Consider the following 21,697-nt stretch of genomic DNA (forward strand, 5'->3'; position numbering starts at 1 on the left):
GATCAAGTCAGGGTATCTGCCATCAAGGTTTATTTTGAAAGGACCTAGGTTTTCATTAACAGCAGAAAAATAGAGGAATTTTTTTTCTGTCATGTAAATTCACTGAAAAGTTTATCAAATATATTTTAAATTTTATTCCATTTAGATAAATTGAAAACTTTTGTGACTACACATTTTAAAACACAATTTCCTTCATGAAAGCCTGGTTTGATTAAATAAATTGAAAAATACATCAACCAAAAACGATATATAAAAATGAAATTAGTTTAAGTCTCAAGTGTACTGTAAGTTATGAAACATTGAAGACCAAACGACTTCAATTTCCTGGGAAGTGCATTAACGGATCATTAATACAGATGGTAGAGTACTTTAAAGCTGCTCTTAGAAATGCAATGTTTTACGTGTGAGAAATGGATTTAAATATTTTCCCCCATTAACAAACCATCTGGTTGCTTTAGTGAGTCTTAAAGGACAGAGTTTAGATCAATCAAAAAGATAGCCCACAGTGTCATCATTGATAATTCTAGCTTATTCATTTAAATAACCATTTATAAGGTCTAATGATCAAAACGAATTTGATCAAAGATCTCATCTGATAAGAACATGATCTTCTTACAAACCTTTCTTTCCTTTTTCACAATCCATTTCTTTTGCTCTTCTCAATAGTTCTTTTTTTGTTGTTCTTACTCATTCTCATGGTTTTGTAAAATATGTGTATGCAAACAATTTTCAGAAACTTGGACCTTTCTTCTCAGCTCCAGATAATCACCTTGTGACTAGCAGATCAAGCCAGACCCACCATCTTCACACACAGATGGAAACCAATTGAGAACTCTTCACCAAGTCTAGTCCTAATCATCACAGAGGCCGGAATGCTCTAAACCGGCATCTGAGGCCTGCAGCCGAGATTTCTAAAGAGGGCTGTAGCAGTGTGTTTTATCAATGTGTTTGAAAACTACTTTTACTTAAGACTCTGCCACCATAAAAAGCTCATAAAATCGCTATTTCATTGGAATGTAAAATTATGTGTTATCTTTAACCTGTGTTGGATGGGGTGCTGTTGGAGGGGGTGGGGTGCATGGTCTGTTTGGCTCCAGAATAAATTCTCTTAACAATTTTGAAGCGTGAATTACTTTTGCACAGACACAGAGAAGCCCATATCCTGGCTTTCCGATGCGCTCGCTTCCTCTTTTTATATTTTTATAAACAATTCTAGGCTTCATCCTGGCTAAATCTGAAGTAATTTTCTTCGTAGAAGTCACTCACTCCAGTTTTTCCCGTAAGTCTCTCAAAAGAACTCCCCAGCCACGCCGGGCTTCAGAGTGGAGGGGGTCAAGCCCATGCAACAGATCAGGGATGCTGCACTTCGTGGAGACTCATGGACTCCCAGACCCTGCGGGGAGCCGCTGCATGCGACAGCAGCCCTAGGGTGCCTCTCTCCCACTGCACCCAAAGGCGGGCTCTCACGGACGTCCGGCTGCATTTGCCTAGACAGAGGCAGCCGCGGGGCGATGACCACAGCACTAGAACTAGGGCGACCAACTGCGGTCAGCAACCGTCTCCTCCGCGCCCCGACCGTGACCTTTCGACCCCTGCGGAGGCGCTCTGACGTCATGAGCGGCGCGACCCGCGTGCAGCGCGTTTTACTGGCGTCAGGCCTGGCGCACGCCTGTGGCCGAGGCAGGAAAGCGGGCCCTGGCACGGGGCGGCCTCTCCCGGCCTGCTCCTGAGCCGCCCCGGCATGTGGACGCTCGCCGGGCGGGCTCTCGCGCCATGGGCCGCCGGCGCCGCGCGCTTGCTGCCTCCCTGCTCCCGGCAGGTGGCCGTGTTGGAACCCGGGGCCACCCGCAGGCCCTTCAGCACGGCCGAGCTCAAGGTGATCGGCTCTCCCCGGGGATGGCGCTGGGCTTCCGCGTGTGCACGGAGGGCGAGCTCCTCGACCCTGGCTGCTCGCTAGCCTGGCTTAGGGACAGGGTCAGTCTTGAGCAGGTGTTGCTTCTGGAAACCTCCGAGAAGCTGCTGCTCTCTAGTAAAGGTCTTCCTGTGTTTGTTAGTTATGCTTCTTGGGCAACTTGCTTGACTTTGCATCCGAGTCTGCAGCTTCGCGTTTGTGCGAGATAATAATCAAACTTGGAGGTTTGTGGGTCGCGAAGGCTCCAGCTAATGTGGCTCCAGCTGAAAGATGGCTTGTGGTTAGGAAAACGGATTTGCATTCGTCCCAATTCAGGGTTTTTGAAAGTGGTGCAGTTCTGAAGAACTTTGACCTGAACGCGATGGCTGAAAAAGAGACTACAATGCAGCTGTGACGGTTTTGTTTGGAGAGTTTCCCTATTCCTTCATCTTCCTTATATTGAGTAACTAAGTGAAAGCTAAAATAGACGTTACAGTCATTACAGTTTCAGCTTGTTTCCTGATGATGAAAACCACCTGGGCGACAATGACTCGTGGGCGCACACACTTACAACAGTTTGTGGTGTGTCTCACTGTGGTAAAGATTTTCTGAGAGCTTTTTGCTTGATAAGGTATTCTCATACTCTTGAGTCTGTCTTGCTTTCTCCATTAATGAAAGTAAATTTGCGATTGGTTCAATACATGACGGAAGTATTAAGTAAGGGGGTTTTATTTAGCTTTGTTTATGGAACTGACATTGGTAAGTCTCTTGTAATTTGTTCTTTGTAGTTAGGCTTAGTCATATTTTTATTGTAGGGAAAAATGAGGTAAAGTAAGTTCAATAAGTGAAATTACCCACAGATTAAGAGTCTTATTTGAATTTGTAATTTGTTTTATGCAAATTTTATGCCTCTAAATGTGAGGTTCTGTTCCCTTTTCAGGAGAAACCTGACATGTCTAGATTTCCTGTTGAAGATATCAGAAATTTCAGTATCATTGCACATGTGGATCATGGCAAAAGTACATTAGCTGACAGGCTCCTAGAACTAACAGGTATTTTCATTTTATATCATAAGCTTGTGATTGCCTCGAGTGATTGGGAATTTAGTTTTACCACGATGTTTTACATTTTGCTATTATATCTTTAATGTTTTATGCTTAATGTTTCGTTTTAAAACCTGGAGAAATCAATCAATGCTTCTTCCGTTTCTAGGAACAATTGATAAGACAAAGAAAAATAAGCAGGTTCTTGATAAATTACAAGTGGAACGAGAAAGAGGAATCACCGTGAAAGCGCAGACAGCAACTCTGTTTTACAATTTTGAAGGAAAACAGTACCTTTTAAATCTCATTGACACGCCAGTAAGTTTCAGATTGACTTCGCAAAAATTGCTGAAGTTAGTCTTGTTGATATTCCAAACAAAATTCTCTCATTTGGGGGCTGAATTTGTACATCTACCTTTGGTGTTTGTTTTCTCATTTTTTGGTGTTAGTGTAGCTTATTTCAGATGTTTTCACAACTTCCCCCCAGCACACATTTTACAAGTTTTTGTCATGTCAGATGATTAGCAATAATATCTGTTCCTTTAAAAAATATAGCTGATATTTAAAGGATACCAATATTTTGCTTTTTAGGGCCATGTTGATTTTAGTTATGAAGTGTCCAGGTCACTCTCTGCTTGCCAAGGTGTTTTACTGGTGGTCGATGCAAATGAGGTAAGATCTTTCTTTATACATGACTTGACATGACTGTAGTAATGGAACACAACGTAGTAGGGATGGAACACAATGTGGTAGTGACGGAACACAACATACTAATGGAATACAATGTAGTGACGGAACACAACGTGGGAGTGATGGCACACATAGTAGTGACGGAACACAACGTAGTAATGGAACACAACATAGTAGTGACGGAACACAGCATAGTAGTGATGGAACCCAACACAGTTGTGATGATTGTGGGTGACTGTGGGGTCAAAGCTACTCCCTGTTCAGGAAACACAAGTGAGGAAGAACGAAGGGTCTTAGGTTTTAGGGCATGGCTCTGGCTGGTTGATGGTGCCAATCTTTGTCCACCTTGCAGATCTGTCTTCGAAACCTGGGACTGAAACTAATGGGGTAGACAGAGCTAAAGCTACTGACTAAATTTATTCTGGAGAACTAGCTTCTTTTATAGCAAGTTAATTAAAAAATGGTTACAGGAAGGCAAGGAACACCTGTTCCAGAAAATATGCCATAGAAATCAGCAAAAAAGGATTATTAAAAATGCTTAACAATGTCCATTTTTGCTCCAACAAGAATAAACACGTCCTATGAATTGAATGCACTGTTTAAGACAGGAAGCATGAAATCGCATCCAAGAGCAACACAGGGAACAGAATGCACTTTGGGTAAAGCCCTCTACCTACTTCCTGCAGCCTCTCCCACGGTTCCCCAAGGCACTGTTCACCATGTGTCATTCTTTGGCTGTTTTCCAACAGAGGGCATATTGTATCATTTTATTAGTGTGATCCAAAAATCTCAGTTTGATGATGATATATGGAATGGTATGGAATTACTAATTTTGTGATACATTTAGTGTCAAACAGTCATCTTGGTCTCTGTTGTCTTGCCTCCAGGGTATTCAAGCTCAAACGGTAGCAAATTTCTTTCTTGCCTTTGAAGCACAGTTGTCAGTAATTCCAGTTATAAATAAGGTAATTAAAATGAGTCACCAATGCCATTCATTATTCACCTATATTTTAATGTTTAATTGTGAAGTATGTTTTTTTTTCTTAATAAGAGGGGTCTTCAGTTACTATTCACTTAGATTATCAGTTTGATTTATCTCTGAATTTCTTGTGATAGAATTGCAGGTCAAATATTTCTTTCAGAGAGTTGAAAAGGTTCATCTGAATTGCATGTGTTTCTGTAAAAAAAGGGGAGCAAGGCAGACTAAGCAAAGGTGCCAGCCTCACTGCCATGGAGAGGGGATTAGAATAAGAATTGGTGCTGTCCATGAAACAGGTCAATGCTTACTTCATCCATATAAGTTCATCCCGTACTATAGAGTTAGGAATTCTAATTTAAAAATTCAGACTGCATTAAGTTACATTTCTTGATTGTGGTGCTAAATGTAAAATAAGACTACCCATAGGTAAATAATTCTTTTGAAAAAATCATGGAGAGATCAATTAGGTTAACTCATAGAAAGTATTATTGATCTCCAAATATTATTACTGTGAACTAATTTTACTTTTACTATGCTCATTCAGTAATTTTGTTTACAGATAGATCTAAAGAATGCTGATCCTGAAAGGGTTGAAAAACAGATTGAAAAAGTGTTTGATATCCCTAGTGAAGAATGCATAAAGGTAAATGCCTTTTTTTTTTTTTAAAGATGATTGTCTTAGCTTTTTTTTATTGCTGTGATGAAACACCATCACCAAAACACCTTGGGGAGGAAAGGGTTTGTTTGGGTTATACTTCCACATTGTAGGCTGTCATTGAAGGAAAGAAATCAGGGCAGAAACATGGAGGTAGGAGTTGGTACAGAGGCCATGGAGGGGTGCTGTTTCCTCCACTGGCTCACTCAGCCTGCTATCTTATAGAACCCAGGGCAGTAGTCCAGGAATGGCAGCACCCATAGTGGGCTGGGCCCTCACACATAATTACAACTGAGAAAATGCCCTAAAGCCTGCCTACAGCCTGATCTTATGGAGGCATTTTCTCAGGTGAGGTTTCTATCTCTCAAATGACTCTAGTTATGTCAGGTTAACATAAAACTAGCTAGCACAACTATTGAAAGTTCCCTTTATATTATTTATATAGATTGTTGCTATGTAACTTTTAAATGAACTAAGGCTTAAAGATTTTACCACTTTCCTTATATCATAGACTTAGTTAGCCTGTATGTCAGAACTAAAAGCCTTTTGAAACTCAGTGTAGCATTATGTGTATGTGTGTGCCAGCACCAGACTCTGCACAGTGGTACACGTACCCAAGGAGTCTAGAAGTGGGACTTGGATCTCCTGTAACTCCAATTATAGGTGTGAGTTCCTGCTGTGGGTGCTGGGAAGTAACCCTGGGGTCCTCTATGAGGCAGCAAGGATTCTCAAAATCTGAGTCATCTCTTCTGCCCTTAGCATTACTTCTTGTAAGTTATTTTGGTTTTGAAGAGCAGGTATTTTTAGACTTGATAGATATTGGTTAAAGTGATACATTTTATTAAAAGGCATAATTTTTGCTCATCAAAATTTTTGTTTTAATTCTTATTCCATTGCTTTCTGGACACACCAAGAATGTTCTTTCACTTTAATCCTGACATCATAGGGTCACTAACACCGGATAATGGGAAGATATCTTTATCCTTTTCTTTTTTCTCTGTTCAAATAAATGAATAAGAGAATTTTTCTTCCTGATCATAAATGACAAGACCCCAGGAAGGATGAGTGTAGCCTTAAATCTCAGTGCTTTTCTTTTTACATGGTTTCAGATTTCTGCAAAACTTGGGACAAACGTTGAAAGTGTTCTTCAGGCAGTCATTGAAAGAATACCTCCGTAAGTAGTTTTTATACTGTTCATATAGTCACTACTTTAAATTTAGAGTTTAGTAATTATAGACCTTTATAATTTAACAGTTTAGATTAATAGACCATCAACTTGATCTGTCATTTTAAGCTAGTGGATGTGGCAAGTGATCTTGCACTAGGGTGGAATAACCTTTTGCTTTTAGTAAAATGTAAAGAACGCAAGTTCAATTTCAATATAGTAAAGCGGAAAAGAAAGCAAGGATAATGGCAGTCTCTGATAATCGGAGCATAGGGAAGTAAGTTCATTGGTAATTGGTCTTTGCTGTATAGTGAGCATACATCTCATATTTTCAAATATATATTTTTGAATATATTTCAAAAAGTAATATTTCAAATGTATATTATTTTGAAATAATTTCAAAATTTAAAACTGATGGTTGAGACTTATCTAGCATATTTTATTGAAAGGCCTTTTTGCTTTGGTTCTTGAGTAATTATCTTTTGAAAAATTAAATAACATGCTTCCTCAATTGAAAATAAGTTTTTTTGATATTTTCTCTATATACTTTTATAATAGTCCAAAAGTATGTCGTGAAAACCCACTGAGAGCATTGGTGTTTGATTCTACCTTTGACCAGTATAGAGGTGTGATAGCCAACATAGCACTGTTTGATGGCGTGGTTTCCAAAGGAGATAAGATTGTATCTGCACACACCAAGAAGACATATGAAGTTAATGAAGTAGGCGTTTTGAACCCAAATGAGCAGCCCACTCATAAATTGTAAGTAATCTGTTTTAACATGTACACTAAGTTATGTATGTGTCTCTCCCCGTGTGCCATAATGGCCAGAATGTAGAACTACAGTGGATGATGGGTGGAACGCAACTCTGCATCCAGACACTGGGTCAGAAGGAGCTCATGTGTTTGTAGTGGCAGTTTATGCCTATAAACGTAATTAGGGTTTATTGATTAGTAGAAATAACTTAGTGACCTAGTACAGACTTGGTTCTCATGTTAATGTATTTGATGGTACAATTAAGTATTAGGGGGCCTCAATTCATTCAATGGATTTATTTTTCCTTTTACATTTAACCTCATCACAACTAAACTTTGCAATATAAGGTGTTCCAGAAACTGATCACTCCTTTCTTCACTGGAATGCAGGGTTAAACCTAGATTAAATAAAATGTATAGAGGAGTAGGATTAAGAAATTAGTATGAACTAGAAAATCAGATCTGAGTTAGCTGTGAAACAGCTGCTGAGTGGCTACTCTGGTAATGAGAAGACATGACATCGCAGTTTTGCTTCTCAGGTCGTCTCTGAAAACTAAAGTGTCAAATAGAGTATTTGAGTATGTGGATCAGAGTCCACAGTTTCATGTTGTATCTAAAAAGCCTCATGTGAAATATGACATGTTTTGAATCAGTCCATTTTAATTTTAGTGAAGTATTTCTGAAGTCTCTCGTGTATTGTATATGTGTAATGTGTGTACATATATGTCATGTGTGTATTGAACATTACTGCCTCTTCATTACTGCTCCTCTGCTACAACCTATAGAAACGAGCATGCTACTATGTATGCTTTTTGGTTTTTAAACCTAAAACTGAATTCATGGAATCTGCTTTTTTCATGTGAAAATCAGATATGTAATAGACTGTTGTTACATGTTTATTTTTTCCTGTTTGGTTAGAAATGTATCTTTTTCCCCCTTGTTAATGAACCTTTATCACATAGTAATAGACATGACAGCCTCCTAAATTTTTCTACAGTAATATTAGCTTCATAATAGATGTTAGAAGCTGGTGTTTAATTTGTGAAAGGTGAGCAGATCAAAAAAGACAGCATGAGTAGAGAATTAGGGCAGTGGATAAGACACTTTGTTTTCTTAATGAGCTTCAGAGGTTGAATTTGGTATGTGCCACTTGCTTGTTTGGAAGGGATATGGCAGATTCCTAGGAAGACAGAACTGTGAGTATACACTTTCAACAGAAAAGCAGTAAATATTTGCATATGCTAATTTTATTTAGATATGCAGGACAGGTGGGCTTTCTGATTGCTGGGATGAAAGATGTCACTGAAGCTCAAATAGGAGATACATTATATTTACATAATCATCCAGTGGATCCCTTGCCTGGGTTTAAATCAGCGAAACCAATGGTATTTGCAGGTGAGGAGTTCACAAATTCAACACCAAAAGACCAAAATTTTTTTAATTAAAAGTATATCTGTGGTGAAAGAAAATGAACTAGAGGATAATAAACATTCTTATAGATCTGTTTGTAATGTGTATATGTGTGTGTATACACATATACACACACACATATATATGATGATATTTGCCTATGTATTTGTATGCAGTATCTCTATGTATCACTTTACATCTTCATGTATATGGTAACATTTTATATGAGAGCTCATTTAGGATTTCTTAAGAAATAATATCTAGGAGATCTTACTAACATGAATTGTCTTATTTCTCTGAAAAGTTAGTTGATTACACTTGGATTTTTTTTCTAATTAATTAGGGTGTTTTAATTACAATTCTCAGTATAATTAATCCCACCTCTTAGTCGAGTTCTTTGTAGTTAAACTGCTCTCATGGGTGCAGTAGACAACAGTGTAGCCTCTAGGACATGTAACATCAGAACACGGTTCACTGTGAGTCTCGCAGACATTTAGATAATGAAGACCTAATGGAGGGTCATCTGGTTTTTCTAACCTGGGTCTTTATCCCCTGGCTTCTCCTCATAGTCCCCTCTCACAGATCACAAGCTTTATTACTGCTCTGCTTCAGCAGAGTCAAGTCATTTGGAGTGCAGAGAATTTGTAAACTGTAGACTTCTTGAGCAGGAGGTGAAAAGAATCTGAGGAATCAGTAGTAGCTCTCATAGTTTCAGCAGTAAGTTTCTAAAAGTAAACTTATATTTAGTTTTAGTAACTGATCTGGAAGTGAAGTCCAGTGTCATTTGGGCCCATTTCTAATGTTCTAATAATTTTCATCACAGTAGTGGACCATGTTATGCTTCTAATTTTTGGAGTAAACATAATTTACCTAATTATGTATTGGCTTAATTCTCTTCGTTGTTTAGTTTTTTTCTTCTTTTTGTACTTCTCCAAAAGCATAAAACCACTGTTTGGAGTGTCAACACATTTGTATATTCATTAAAGCTAATGGATTCCAAGATACCTAGCAGCCAATTTAATAAAAAAAAAAAAAGTAAAATAAATGCCAAATGGTTAATTTTGAACTTGACAGTGCTTCATATTACGTTTGTGTCTCCAGGCGTGTACCCCATAGACCAATCTGAGTATAACAACCTCAAGAGTGCTATAGAGAAGCTGACTTTAAATGACTCCAGTGTGACGGTGCATCGGGACAGCAGTCTGGCCCTGGGTGCTGGCTGGAGGTAAGGGAGATTTACATCATAGAGTCACTTCCTATAGGAAAATGAGTTCTAATTGGGTAGCTTGCTTCTTAACATTTCTGAAGATCAGTTTAAATTTTTTGTATTCTTTGTGTGTATGCATACACATGTATATGTGGTGTGCATACCAGGTGTTCATGCTCACGGGTCCGAGATCAACCTGACTCTACACCTTGTTCTTTGAGATGAAATCTATCACTGACCTGGGATATCACCCTGGTACCTTGCTGTCTCTTCCCAGCACTGAGGTCACAGGTGCATTCTGCAATTCCCACCTTTCTCTTTTGTGCTGGGCATCCAAATTTGGGTCCTTATTGTTTGGTCAATGAGCACAGTACCACTCAGCCATTTTACCAGGTCTAAAGACCAGTTTCTATGAGTAAAATATCTAAAAATCTTCATGTCTGCTCATTTCTCAAGTGGGTTCATGTTTTGTGGATACTTTTTATACTAATTTAAAATAGTAGAATGTTTGAGTCTTATTTAATAAAATTATACAAGAGATGCAAATTGCTGGAATGAGTCTTGATTTCCATCCTTTCTTACAAAGTAGCACCGTGTTCACAACAGAAAACAGAATCCAGTGGGACGTGGACATCTGGAAGGAATTTGGTGTTTTTTCTTCCCCCTTTCTCCATCCAGGTTGGGATTTCTTGGACTTTTGCACATGGAAGTTTTCAACCAGCGACTAGAGCAAGAATATAATGCTTCTGTTATTCTGACGACTCCCACTGTTCCATACAAAGCTGTTCTTTCATCTGCAAAATTGATAAAGGTACCATAATATTTACTTCTATTTTGTATCAGCCTGAAAGGAAAAACTTATAAAAATATATGTGTATATACTAAATACAAGAGAAAATTTTTGGTTATTTATAGGTGAATCCCTATTAAATGTAATTTCCAATTGCTTAGTAGCAGTATAAATTTTATTACCTTTTAAAAACTAATTCATCATTTTTCTTTTTTATTATTATTTATTTATTTATTAAAGATTTCTGTCTCTTCCCCACCACCGCCTCCTCTGTCCCTCCCCCTCCCCCAATCAACTCCCCCTCTCTCATCAATGGGGATGTTCTTTCGGGAACTCATCATTTTTCTTAAATTGATGTCTTCATTATCAAAATTAGTCTGGTGCTAAGAGTAAAAAGAATTAGGAAGGAGAGGACCATTGTAAATTCTGCTCGTAATATGAAAGATAATTTTGGTCATAAATAACCAAATAAAAAAATAAAACCTTCATCCTTGTGGGAAATTTTTAAGTTTTAAGTTAGTGATAAACCAGTACTATATTCCATGTAAGTGATTATTTACTCATTTAAACCACTGTTACCCGAGCACAGATAAACCAATTTTATACACTATAATTAGAATACCTTAAACAGTCAAGTTATAAATATAACATTTTGTCATACTTTTTCTAGGTTATTCATGAGGTATGTTTTGTAAATGTTAATAACCAAAATATTTTAATGTATATTTTTAGTATACATTCACTAAGAATGTTTAAAGCTGGACGATCTTTTTATTTCCTAAGAGAAAGGCTATATTATGTAATAGTCTAATCTTTAGGTATTTTTTGTTGATGTTATTACTGCTGCTTTGTTAATTGCAGTAAGTTCAATAACTGTGTGCTAAAATATACCATATGATAAAAGAAACCTTCAAGAAATGTAATTATATTAGTGTTTGTTTTTAAATACCTTTCATTTTTCTCATTTTTAGGAATATAAAGAAAAAGAAATCACAATTATTAACCCTGCACAATTCCCTGACAAGTCAAAAGTAGCAGAATATTTGGAGCCAGTTGTTCTGGGCACTGTTGTCACACCAACGGAATACACTGGAAAGATAATGGCGCTTTGCCAGGTAGAAACACAAAGGGTGATGATTTCAGTTCCTGGAGCAGTGCTTACCTAAGCTTATATTTTATAGGATTTAGGATTCTGTTTGCTAAGGAATTGGCCTCAATAATTAAATAAATAGTTCTTGTTTTTGGGCCTGCATCTGGAGCCAGTACTGATACACTATCTTGATTTTACACACTAGCTTTAAGTCTGGTTGTCTATCAGTATTAGTCCAGTATTTTAGTGAAAGGAATGCAAAAGAACTGCATACTTATCCCGAAGGGACTTCAGTGTGATTTAGCCTATCTGTGCACTTAAAAGTGAATATAGTATGATTTTGAAAGTAAAACTGCTGTGACAGAGATTAAAAACTTTGGTTTAAAAGAATGTTGCTCTTACATTAAAAAACTCCTGCTTTGTAAAATTTTGGTAGACCATTAAATAATATTACTTCATTTTGTTTACTTTTGTTTATAGAAATCATAATTTGGAAATTAAAAACTTATCTTTTTTCATCAGTATTTGTTTGGATTATCATTGATCTTTTTTTCTTTAGGCACGAAGAGCAATTCAGAAAAATATGATTTTTATTGATGAAAATAGAGTTATGCTTAAATACCTCTTCCCTTTGAATGAAATTGTGGTAGATTTTTATGACTCTTTGAAGTCTCTGTCTTCTGGGTATGCAAGGTGAGAAAATAATGGTAGTCACAAATGTCTCAATGGAGCTTTTGAATATGCTGATAGTAAGAATTTGCTCTTCCATAGCAATTTTAGCTCTGAAAGTTGAGAATCATATAAGGTTAGGAAGCTTGAAACATAGATATTATAGAGTACTTGAAATTTACTTATAGGAGGAAAGGATTCTTTTTGATTCATCAGACTTAATAATCTCTGAAAAAAGTAAGCAACCCCTTAAGAATTTTAAATCCCTTGTGTCTTAAAATTGGACATTAATTTCAAAGAACATCTGTGACCAAGTGACACTTAAAATATATGTGTATGTTATTTTGTTCCTGGAGCATCTACTTGCATTTGAAATATGGATGTAAATATTGAGCATGAAAACTGCTAAATGTGCACTGCATTTACCAACGCTGAAGTCAAGAACTAGGTCTTCCCAGGCAGACGTTGCCTAGCTAATAAAAATCTGTGTATTTTAAGGGAGTACTTGAAACTCAGCCAAATAAGAGTACAAGAGTTAAGTGTTGCCTGGCGGTGGTGGCACACGCCTTTAATCCCAGCACTTGGGAGGCAGAGGCAGGCGGATCTCTGTGAGTTCGAGACCAGCCTGGTCTACAAGAGCTAGTTCCAGGACAGGCTCCAAAGCCACAGAGAAACCCTGTCTCGAAAACCCAAAAAAAAAAAAAGTTAAGTGTTAAATAAGCAAGAAATTTTTTACATTGCCTCTGGCAGTCTGCTTTAGGAATTAAACTTTGTGGCTAGCTAGCACTGTTAGCTTTGACCATATTGATGAAAATAGTAGCTAACATGAGCACTGGTTTGTGATTGGCTAAGCTTTGTTGTAACTACTTGGTATGTACTAGGTCCACGTGTGCTGTTTGTTTCATGTATTAGCTCATTCAGGCCTGACAAAAATGTTGAATGTTCAAACTGTATATCTGTGTAGGAAATCCAAGTGTCCCTTCTTAATGGCAGTTCATTAGTGCATTATCTAAACATGTTTGTTTTATTTTTGTTTCTATTTGTTTCCATTACCAGAGTTGTCATTGGTAACAGAATAAACCATTTAAAATAGTGTTAGCCAAATTTCACCACCTGTCAGCAACAATAGAAGGAGCTGACAATTGTTTTTGGTGGCTGGTTTTTCCTACTTTACCTTAACCAGTTCCTTTTCCTTCCTCTAGTGATTCTTAGTTCCTATACTTGGACCTTAATTTCATAAATGAAGGTTGATACATTTGGTTCTTTGCTATGGACATACACACTCATTAAATGAAACTTTATGTTTAAATCAGTTTATGTTTAAATTTAATCAGTTTTCTTCAGGTGAGGACAGCTAATGAATATGTAGGAATAAGGAATTTGTTGTATTTATAAGATTTAATTTATAGGATCATGTTTACCATTGTTCTCTTTGTTCTCATTAGTTTTGATTATGAAGATGCAGGTTATCAGACTGCAGAACTTATAAAAATGGATATTCTCCTGAATGGGAATATCGTGGAAGAGCTAGTGACTGTGGTGCATAGGTAAGCAGACTAGAAAAGATCACCAACTGAGCATGCTCCCTTTGGGTGTTTTTGTGTGGTTGATGGTTCTTCATTCTTACTGGAGCAGATACAGTTTTTAAAAATTTGAAAGATAATTAAAATAGATTTAATCTACTAATTTTTCTTCTGTTTTTTACATTTCTCTATTACTTTCCCTATTACTAAATATAGAATATAGAATTATAGCGAAAGTAGTATTATCATGTAAATAATTTTCCCTTACTGTGCTAGTGTACAAGAAAATGTTTTTAATCTTTATACTGATGGTTTAAGGATTGAGAACAAAAAGATCTTCATATTTCTAAAAATCATTCATGATAATGAAATCAAGTACACATGTTCACAAACTAGCAGACTATTATAAATTATGCCATATCAATATAATTTTTAGTTTATTTTTCATCAATGCAATTATAAGTCAGTATAGATTAATACCTAGTTATAGAAAAATCTACTAAGTGTTGAGTTCTATTTGAATCTCTTAAAACTTACTTTACTTTTATTACAGTTGATTACTGCACATGGACTATAAAGATAATTTAAACATTTATATTTAGGGTAGCTATCTTTTTTTCTGTCTCAGAGAGAAAGCATACACTGTTGGCAAAACCATATGTGAACGTCTGAAGGATTCTCTTCCCAGACAGCTGTTTGAGATAGCCATCCAAGCTGCTATTGGAAGCAAAGTCATCGCAAGAGAAACGTGAGTTGAAGTGCATTTTTGCCCGAGGCTGGCTTTAGAACTACGCCCAGAAAACACAGTGAAAGTTTTAATCTTGGCCTACACTTTATTCTTGTAGAGCATGAGATGATAGAATATGCCGACTCTTCCACTGATGTTCAATTACTTTGTGTACTTACATTGAGTTTTGCTACTTACAGTTGATATAATTTATGAAGGTTTATTAAATAATTTCTGCTTATTTTCATTGAATTTCTGGGTTAAAGGATTTCTGTAAGGTTTCATTCAATGGCTTATAACTTGTTCAGGTAGATTGTGATAGGAACAGAACCTAAGGAAATAATAAAATATTTTCTCTGAAGCACTGAATTGGGAAAGATTATAAATAACATGCTGGGTTTTGGTTTCTAGACCAGGTCCCTTAGTGGTTTATGGTACGTATGGAAATAGATTAATTTCTGTAGGAAACTGGTTTTATGGACGTTGGCAGACTCATGGGGCAGCACTTCTCTTGCCCCACCTTTAGGGCTCTAAAGACCCTGAAACACTCTTCAGTTAAGACAAAGTGGGAATTGCTACCTAATTCTAGCTTAACGTAACCCTAATATGACAGTACTCGTGAACTAGAACCACCATTTTGATATAGATTTTATAAAATGTATCTCATTATGGGAATAATTTCATTTTAAACACTATTTTTAGTTATTCAGTATCTTAGAAAATCCAGAAATTAGGCAGAGTTCCAGGGAACATGCTAGAAAATAGAGCACTTATCATGTGGTCATTTTCACATAAATTGTATTGAAAATACATTTTTTAAAAAAAGATAACTTTTTTTAAAATTAGTGTTGATCTGGAAGTGTCATAGTAATACAGTTATATAGTTGATGATTAGATACATTAACAGTAGTTTGTCTTGAAGGGCTGTATAAAACATAGATTTATTAATAAATCCTTTACTCGTCACTATCCATTGGCAGTCAGGCCAGCAATGTGATGGTTTAACTTTTTAAAAGGTACTCTTTAGAATATTTCTAGGCTGACTGGGAATAATTCTTTTTATTGAAGTCACAGATGCTTGTATTTCTACTCACGCATACATACCACAAACCTGCACCTTTCTTACCATAGGATATGCTGATGTTAAAGTGGACTTTTTGCATCTTAAAATCAGTATATGAAAAGAAATACAAGAACATTTGAACTAATTAATTACATAAATCAACTTTGTCTAAAGAATACTATCATTAAACACTATCATATTTTAAAAGCAGATTTGTGTATAGAAATCACATATGTTTGAACTGTGTAATAAATTTTCAACCTAAACAGAATTCTTCTTTTACAGTGTGAAAGCATATAGAAAAAATGTTTTGGCCAAATGTGTATGTATATATATATATATATATTTTTACTTTACTATATTTAATGGGTTTAAAATCAGTGGGGTTATAAATTTGTTTCTATTTTAGTTTTTATGTACCATATATTTCATTTCCAAGTTTTGTTTTAAAAGAGTAAATTTCTACTTAACCATATTAACATCATTTTAAAAACATTTAAAAATAAATGCCTCATTTTCTCTTATGTAATACCATATAAAAGAGAATTTTATGTTACTACCATAATGTTATACATAAGAAAGATTTATAGTGACTCTCACACTTGGAAGAGTGACAATTGAAATTTACCTTGCTACATTAATTTTTTATTTTATTTATTTTTTTTAATAAAAATTTACATTGTTGCTAAACAAAATACTTCTTTTTCTAAGTGCCTGGTAAAGTTTCTGACACAGGTCTGCTGCTGAGAGTCTCTGCATTAGGTTGTAGCTATGTTATATGCTTAGCTTAAATAATAACATTTTCTGAGGAGGAGTCAAATGATGTCACAGTGATATGATTATGGTTGTGGTGTTCCTTGGTGTAATTATATAATTATTTCCTTTGGACCCATTTGGATTTTTTATTTTTCAGTATGGTGGAGATATTACCCGAAAAATGAAACTTTTAAAGAGACAAGCAGAAGGGAAGAAAAAGCTAAGGAAGATTGGCAACATTGAAATTCCAAAAGATGCTTTCATAAAAGTTCTGAAAACCCAGCCTAATAAATGATTCATGAAAATGGGTGTTTCTCTTTTTCTTCTTATTTGCATTGACAACAGAATGAAAACTATGAAATGTTTATTATTTTTAGGCTCTTCAACTTTGACCTCCTGGAAGAGGTAGAATGTGTGCTACATTGCCTAGTCCTTTTATGTTCCACTACTCAGTTGAGATTGTTAGTACTGCCTCTGAAAATTAAAAGAGTTTAATTGTTGAAAGGAGAGGCCACTTATTGGTTCCCGGCTGCTGGGCAGCTCAGACCCAAAATAATCACACAGAAACTGTATTATTTAAAGCACTGCTTGGTCACAGTCTGCCAATGTGAAGACAGATGGACTGGTTTGAACACCTACACAGTATTTGCAGATATTCAGGACCTTATGCTGTTTTTACAAATAAACTTGAGGCAAGTTCTGTTAAAAACAAAACAACAACAAAAAAAAAACCTGCTTGGCTCATTAGTCCTAGCTTCTTATTGGCTAACACATATCTTAATTTAACCCATTTCTAGTAATCTGTGTATTGCCACGTGGCTGTGGTTTATCAGGTAAAGTTCCCAGCAAAGCTACATGGCTTCTCTTTAACTCCACCTTCTTTCTCCCAGCATTATTCCCTGAGCAGGCCCAATAGTTTCTTTATTAACTGTTGTAATAGGAGCGGCAGGGCTGTGTCCCCAGCACCCCGGCCACCTGGCTAGCTTATGCCCCGAAATAACAATACACAAATTGTATTCATTTAAACACTGCTTGGCCCATTAGCTCTAGCCCTTACTGGCTAATTCTGATATCCCGATCAACCCATCTCTAATAAACTGTGTAGCACTGGTCTTACCGGGAAGGATTCAGCATGTCTGACCTGGCAGCTTGCTCCATCACGTCTGCTTCAGAGAGCAGAGCTATTGCGTCTGCCCGGGTGAGGGGAGCATGGCGTCTCTGAGCTCACTTCCTCTTCTTCCCAGCATTCTGTTCTGTTTACTCCTCCCACCTATGTTTTAACCTATCAGGGCCAAGCAGTTTATTGCTTAACCAATGAAATCAACAGATTGATATATGACACTCCCACATCAATTAACCAATGGTATTCACAGCATACAGAGGGGAATCCCACATCAATATATTTTACATATTTAAGAGGGCATATCACAGTCAAATTTTTTTCTTGCTTTTTTTCTTCTTGTTTTTTAGTGTTTTGAGACAGGATCTTGCCATGTAGCCCTGGCTAGCCCAGGATTTATACGTAGTTCATATTTACCTCAAATTTGTGACAATCCTGCCTTAGCCTTTCCATTGTTGAAATTACAGGCATGTGCTACATTGTCTACGCATGGCTTTTCTTATTGATACTAAAAGGACCTCTAATTCTATCTAGTTCAATTAAAAACTTTCCAAAATTACCCTGTGTTATGTTGTTCCTTTTGGAAACTACACCCTGCATCATAATTTTTAACCCAAGCACTGATATATATGAAAATTAAGAAATAAACTCATCTGGGTAGCAGTGGTACATACCTTTAATCCCAGCACTCAGGGAAAGAGGCAGGTGGATCTCTGTGAGTTCAGGACCTGCTTGGTCTACAAGAGCTAGTTCCAGGACAGCCAGGGCTGTTACAAAGAGAAATCATCTTGAAAAACCAAAACAGAAAAAAAAAAGTTAGCATAGGACCAAACTAGGCCCTCTGGATGTTGGTGACCTTTGTGTGGCTTGGGCAGCTTGTGGAGCCACTGGCAATGGAACCATTATTTATCCCTAGTGCATGAACTGACTCTTCGGAACCCATTCTCTAGATACAGGGGCGGGGCGGGGCGGGGCGGGGCGGGGGCTTGGTTCTGCCTCAGATAACAGTTGACTCTCCATGGAAAGCCTTACTCTGAATGGAGGGGGAGTGAAATGGGAGGAGTAGGAGGAGGGGAGGGAGAGGGAACTGGGATTGCTATGTAAAATATTTTTTTTTTTAAAAAAAGTCAACATGTTACCAGACACTCGTTACAGCTTTTCATGCTTATATATTTAATCAAACATTTCTGAAACTAAGTGGCTTATGCTATACACCTAAGTTAAGCTTAGGTTTGGCCCTGTCTTCTGACATTCAAAAAGCATTCATGCAATACAACAGACATTTGATATTATCACCAGCTGCTAATGAAGTAGTAACTATTACTTAAATGCTAAAATGACACAGCTAGTAATGACTTAGTTTCCTATTCAGTTACAGCAAACAAACCAACATAAACATATTACTGCAAGAAAGAGTCCTCTTGCTGGGTTTTACTTACTGCCTTCTGTCTTAAACATGGCATGCCTTGTAAGAAATAGGCTATTGATAAATCTTAACATTTTGGTAGAATATTTTTTTTCTTTCAGTTTACTTATATGGTGGATTACATTGACAGATTTTCATGTGTTGGCCCATCCCCACATCTCTGGGATGAAGCCAACTTGATCTTAGTGATTTTTTTTAAAAAATTTTATTGCTTTAAAAATAATACCATTCTCGGAAAAGAAAAAAAAATACCATTCAAAATTTCCACTTCCTCCCCTCCTCCTGTTTCCTTCCCGCTTCCTCACCCACTCTCCTCCCTCCAGTATGCCTGATCTAATGGGAGCTCACCAAAGCCAGCTGGACTGGGACTGTACAAGCATGTGATCAAACTGGATTCTGAATATGGCTAACAATGGGGTCTGACTGAGAAGCCAATTATAATGGCACTGGGATTTTTTTTCTACTGCATGTACTGGCTTTTTGGGATCCTAGTCTGTTTGGAGGCACACTTTCCTAGGCCTGGATGGAGGGGGGCGGGCTTTGGGCTAGAATATCAATGCAAGGATTTATTAGTTATTTTAGCAAAGCATACATCTCCCAGCTAGATTTGGTAGGTGTAAAATACCAAATTCCCACAATAGTGTTTTTTTAAACTGGCAATATATTTGAAACTAAGACAATCCAGTTGTTCAAAAAAAAAAAAATGTTCTATTCTGCCAGGTGGTGGTGGTGCATGCCTTTAATCCCAGCACTCACAAGGCAGAGGCAGGCAGATCTCTGTGAGTTCAAGGCCAGCCTGGTCTACAAGAGCTAGTTCCAGGACAGGCCCCAAAGCTACAGAGAAACTGTCTCAAAAAACATGAACAACAAGTTCTGTTCCTATATTATTGCTAAAGGAAAGTCAAAAGTCGAAGCATGTGTGTTCTAATATAACATATCTTCAGTGAAATGTCTGAACTCTTTTGATTTGGGCTTTCTATTCCCCTTTAATCCATAACTCTAGGAGTTATTAGCCTTACTTGTAATGTGTGGAAAATGTTATTTTAGTCTTATTTTTTAGCATAAGCTTATCTACTGCCCCATGGTTATTTCCCAGTGTTAATCTTGAGTTTTATGCCTTGAGTGTATTCCCCTGCAGTCTAATAAAAATGTGCATAGTTGTACGATTAAAAGTTGTTGCATTAGGTTCGGCATGGGTTGGCCACTGTGCTGTCATAGAACTTTGAACCGAGGCAACAGTAGGTGAGATGTTGCCACATATTCCCAGGAGACAGATGGAATTCAAGTAATGATTTCTTCAGAGATTTTTGCTCTATATGAAATGTCCATAGGCTTCTACACTCTTTAATAGTACCCCATGTTGAGTTAGGAAGCTACAATGGCTAGAGACGTGCTGAGGTGCTTGAGGACATGACTGTATTAGACAAGATCAGCGTTATAATAAAAACAACTTATTTTAGTTTGTTAATGATACATCAAAAGAGACTGTTAACTTTTCACTACAATGCTGTACAGCCAAAATCATTAGTACAGGATGCTACTGATTGGTTAGTTAAAATATGTTAAGGACATGGGATCCCTTTTGGATATACTATGTTTCTACCAAGTATTTTGTCCAGGCAGTGAGAAGGTAACAGTGCACTGTGACTGAGATGTGGATTACTGGACTGAGACAGGACAGTGACAGAGGAACACTACTAAGGCTAACTTGGTGGGGTGCCTGCCTGAATGAATGGTGCTACCAGTTTTAAGCAAGGAGGCCGCCTAAGGGATTTAGAAAATTTTAGAATTTGTAATAGTCCTATTTTGTGCTCTTCAAAATATGTATTTGAAGTTCAGAAGACAGATAATGCTGAGTGAATAGGTTTGAGAATATAGATCTCTAGAATCACGTGAAACCCCTTTGTACAGGGCTTCCCAGCTTGCAGCAATTTTTATAACACCTTCATATTCCCATGCTTCAGTATCTTCCAAATACATATTTTTCTTTAAATGGATTTACTTTTGTACACAGGAACAAGGCTGTTAAGATCATTGGGTACTAAAGCACCATTATTTTCTGTTTTAATGTTTTGCATTTATGTATGTACCACTTGTGTGTCTGGTGCCCTTGGGGGTCCAAAGGAGGGCATTAGAGAATTCCTTAGAACTTGAGCTACAATGGGTTTGTGTACAACCGTGGTCCTCTGCAAGAGCAACAAGCACTCTCAGTTACTCAGCCATCTCTCCAGCCTCCTTATTTTTTCTTTTGGTATTGTCTGTTGTGGAATATTATTTTGAGGTGTGTTACATTTGTTTAATGATGTGTTTAACTCTGTGATTCTTTGCCTAAAACACCTGATGGTCAGGCAGAAGAAGAAAGGACAGGTGGGGATGGCAGGCAGGCAGGCAGGCAGGCAGGCAGGCAGTATAAATAGGAGAAATCTGGAAGAAAGGGGAGCAAGAAAAGAGGCCAGACACCCAGCCATCCAGAGTAAGAGTGAACGTAAGATTACAGAAATAAAAGAAAAAGCCCAGAGAAAAAGGTAGATGGGATAATTTAAGAAAAGCTGACTAGAAACAAGCCAAGCTAAGGCCCTGCATTCTTAAGAATAAGACTGAGTGATTTATCTGGGAGTTGGGTGGTGAGGCCCCAAAAAGCAAAAATCTAAAAAGAGTAAAAAACAAAAAACAATCTTTTTAGCTTCCTAACTACATTGACTGAATCTCCCAATGAATGTTATTTCACATTTAGAAA

At 37.0% G+C, this 21,697-nt stretch overlaps 1 protein-coding gene across 5 annotated transcripts in view; it reads left to right on the forward strand.

Moving 5' to 3' along the window:
• Guf1 (GTP binding elongation factor GUF1) overlaps positions 1-16,721 on the forward strand; it is a 1,117,012-nt gene extending 1,100,291 nt beyond the window's left edge. For 2 of the 5 annotated variants that reach the window (XM_050149666.1, XM_050149667.1), the window contains exons 2-13: positions 5,161-5,246; positions 6,368-6,432; positions 6,982-7,185; positions 8,435-8,574; positions 9,691-9,814; positions 10,475-10,607; positions 11,558-11,701; positions 12,236-12,369; positions 13,791-13,892; positions 14,497-14,616; positions 15,944-15,980; positions 16,572-16,721. In XM_050149666.1, the coding sequence (XP_050005623.1) occupies positions 8,469-8,574; positions 9,691-9,814; positions 10,475-10,607; positions 11,558-11,701; positions 12,236-12,369; positions 13,791-13,892; positions 14,497-14,616; positions 15,944-15,980; positions 16,572-16,709 (1,038 nt within the window). In that variant the 5' untranslated portion in view covers positions 5,161-5,246; positions 6,368-6,432; positions 6,982-7,185; positions 8,435-8,468 and the 3' untranslated portion in view covers positions 16,710-16,721. Of the gene's footprint in view, positions 1-1,643; positions 1,877-2,831; positions 2,944-3,103; positions 3,253-3,525; positions 3,607-4,511; positions 4,590-5,160; positions 5,247-6,367; positions 6,433-6,981; positions 7,186-8,434; positions 8,575-9,690; positions 9,815-10,474; positions 10,608-11,557; positions 11,702-12,235; positions 12,370-13,790; positions 13,893-14,496; positions 14,617-15,943; positions 15,981-16,571 lie in introns of those variants that run through there. The other 3 variants (XM_050149662.1, XM_050149663.1, XM_050149665.1) reach the window with 3 other exon arrangements.
• Positions 16,722-21,697: the final 4,976 nt, after the last annotated feature.

Source organism: Alexandromys fortis, unplaced genomic scaffold (assembly GCF_014885135.2).
Source record: "Alexandromys fortis isolate MF-2015 unplaced genomic scaffold, M_Fortis_MF-2015_v1.1 scaffold_0, whole genome shotgun sequence".
In the NCBI taxonomy this organism is placed as follows: Eukaryota; Metazoa; Chordata; class Mammalia; order Rodentia; family Cricetidae; genus Alexandromys; species Alexandromys fortis.